Source organism: Buceros rhinoceros, unplaced genomic scaffold, assembly GCF_000710305.1.
Source record: "Buceros rhinoceros silvestris isolate BGI_N320 unplaced genomic scaffold, ASM71030v1 scaffold11578, whole genome shotgun sequence".
NCBI lineage: Eukaryota > Metazoa > Chordata > Aves > Bucerotiformes > Bucerotidae > Buceros > Buceros rhinoceros.
The window spans coordinates 3,221-5,256 of NW_010427469.1; the positions used below are offsets into that span (position 1 = coordinate 3,221).

General features: G+C 34.9%; 1 protein-coding gene across 1 annotated transcript in view; it reads left to right on the forward strand.

Moving 5' to 3' along the window:
• The first annotated feature begins 612 nt into the window (after positions 1-612).
• The window catches only part of LOC104498527 (interleukin-1 receptor type 1-like), an 18,329-nt gene continuing 16,905 nt past the window's right edge, over positions 613-2,036 (forward strand). The window contains exon 1 of the mRNA XM_010141920.1: positions 613-673. Coding sequence (XP_010140222.1) covers positions 613-673 — 61 coding nt within the window. The remainder of the gene's footprint in view (positions 674-2,036) is intronic.

Sequence of the window (2,036 nt, forward strand, 5' to 3'; positions counted from 1 at the left end):
TGGCTGCGGTTTCCACACATTTGACTTTAGATGTCATTTTAATTGGCAGATCACACTGGAGTTACAGCGTGCTTGTCCTCCTGCAAAGAACTACAAATTCATCTGCTCTTAAAAGCAGAGTTGCCTCAACTGTACAAGAACTATTCAAAGAACGAAACTTCTTAGATCTTTGTGGCTGTGTCTCTCTCGTAAACATGTGGAAAGAGGTGTAGCTTACTTGAACTTGGTTTCTGAATTATACAGTATAGCTTGAATCACTGTATGGTAGCATAACTTTTATGTGATAGAGGGTTGGGTTTTTTTGTTTGTTTTTTTTTTTTTGCTTAACTATGCTGGCAATAGGAAATTACACTTTATGCAAGAGTTATCCCATTAGAAACTTGGAAGAATTTCAGTAGAAAGATGAAAACTGAGCAGCCTTCTGTGACGGCCAGCAGTTGCTGTAGTCAAAATCAAAGGCCAGGGCTAAATTACTAAACCCATTTTTCCCTCCTCAAGATGACTAATGCTTCCTCTGATTTTTTTAAGGAGTAATGCAGGGTGCAGAGTTTAGTGCAACTTGAACATTCTTACCCCATTAATGGGAAAAAAAAATCTTATTTACAGCAAAAGATGACATCTACATTTTTGCTTATTGGTCACCTCATTCTACTGATACCTCTGTTCAGTGCTGGTAAGTTAAATACATTGTTGAAAATATTTCAAAAAAGAAAACCTGCAAGAGATGGGTTGTGTATATTCAGTGGGAAAAAGTTACTGAGGGCAAATATTGGACTTGGAGTTTGATTTTGCTTTAGCATACTGAAGATACACTAAATGCCTCTTCTTGGATTGAAATTGTGCTGGGGATGGAATGGAGAAATCAACATAAATATTTGTAAATCTAGGCATATAAATTTAGGGGACTGAGGCTTCGATTAGCCTCTTCCTGATTCCTGTGAAGAAAGTCCAAAGAGATTAGCTTCCTTGACTTGAAGTTAGCTGTTGAGTATCATCTTTAAGAGACATGCCGTTGCTCTAGTCTTGAAAGCAGTAGGGCTCAGTTTCCTTTACAATTTATTAATAATGTTTTTAATGGTGGATCTAGTTTTTCTGTAAAGTTTAGGACTACATAAATTATTGATGCTTCTCTTGCCGCTCTTGACATAAGCAGTCTAATATTAATGCTTCTAACATTAGTTTAAGCTCCATAGGGACATACTTGGAAATCTTTAAATTTGGTGATAAGACTGGAAAGATTACTGATGAATTTTTTTATTTTGAAATTCAGTGCATTAGCTTTGTATTTATACAGTCATTCAGCAAGATTTGTAAAATCAGTTCAGTTAGATGTTTTGCACTTTCATAGAAATTCAGTGTTGCACGTTTGCAAAAATTTGGAAGCTTTTAAAATCTGCTTTATAACCAAATGGCCGCCTCTGTTTGTGCTAAACTGATATTGTCCAACTATTTTTTGCTTGCAGATTTGGATTCTTGATGTGCAGTACTTCTTTCTCTGTTTTTTTTTTTTTTTTGGCTGGTGTTTAAAAAACTTATTTCTCAGTTTGCATATTGTTGCGTCAAACTTTTAAAAAAAAAATTGTGTTTTTTTTGTGTAGTGTTTCTTTTTCTGTTTTTTTTTTTTTTTGGCTGATGTTCAAAAAACTGATTTCTCAGTTGCATGATTGTGTCGTCAACATGTTACACAGCCCTAATTATAAAAATTTTGTTTACACTCACCTTTTATGTGATGTTCAGAATGATGCTCATAATTTAAAGAGCTTTTTAAATACAGATAACAGAAACTGCAAATATAGTAAGGAAATAATGCATTATAGCCAAGACTTCTTAATCTAAATACTAAATGTCCAAATTTCCTTTGTATTACGACATGTTGGTTCACAGACTTCTTTGTGTTGAGATCTTGATCTCATTCCATACTGTTCGTGCTTCAGGTCAGAAGGTCAAAACCCAACTTTCCTTGCCACAACATTATCTGCACCACCCCCCCCCCCCTTTTTTTTTTTTCTGTTTTTTTTTCTGTCCCCCCCCACTTA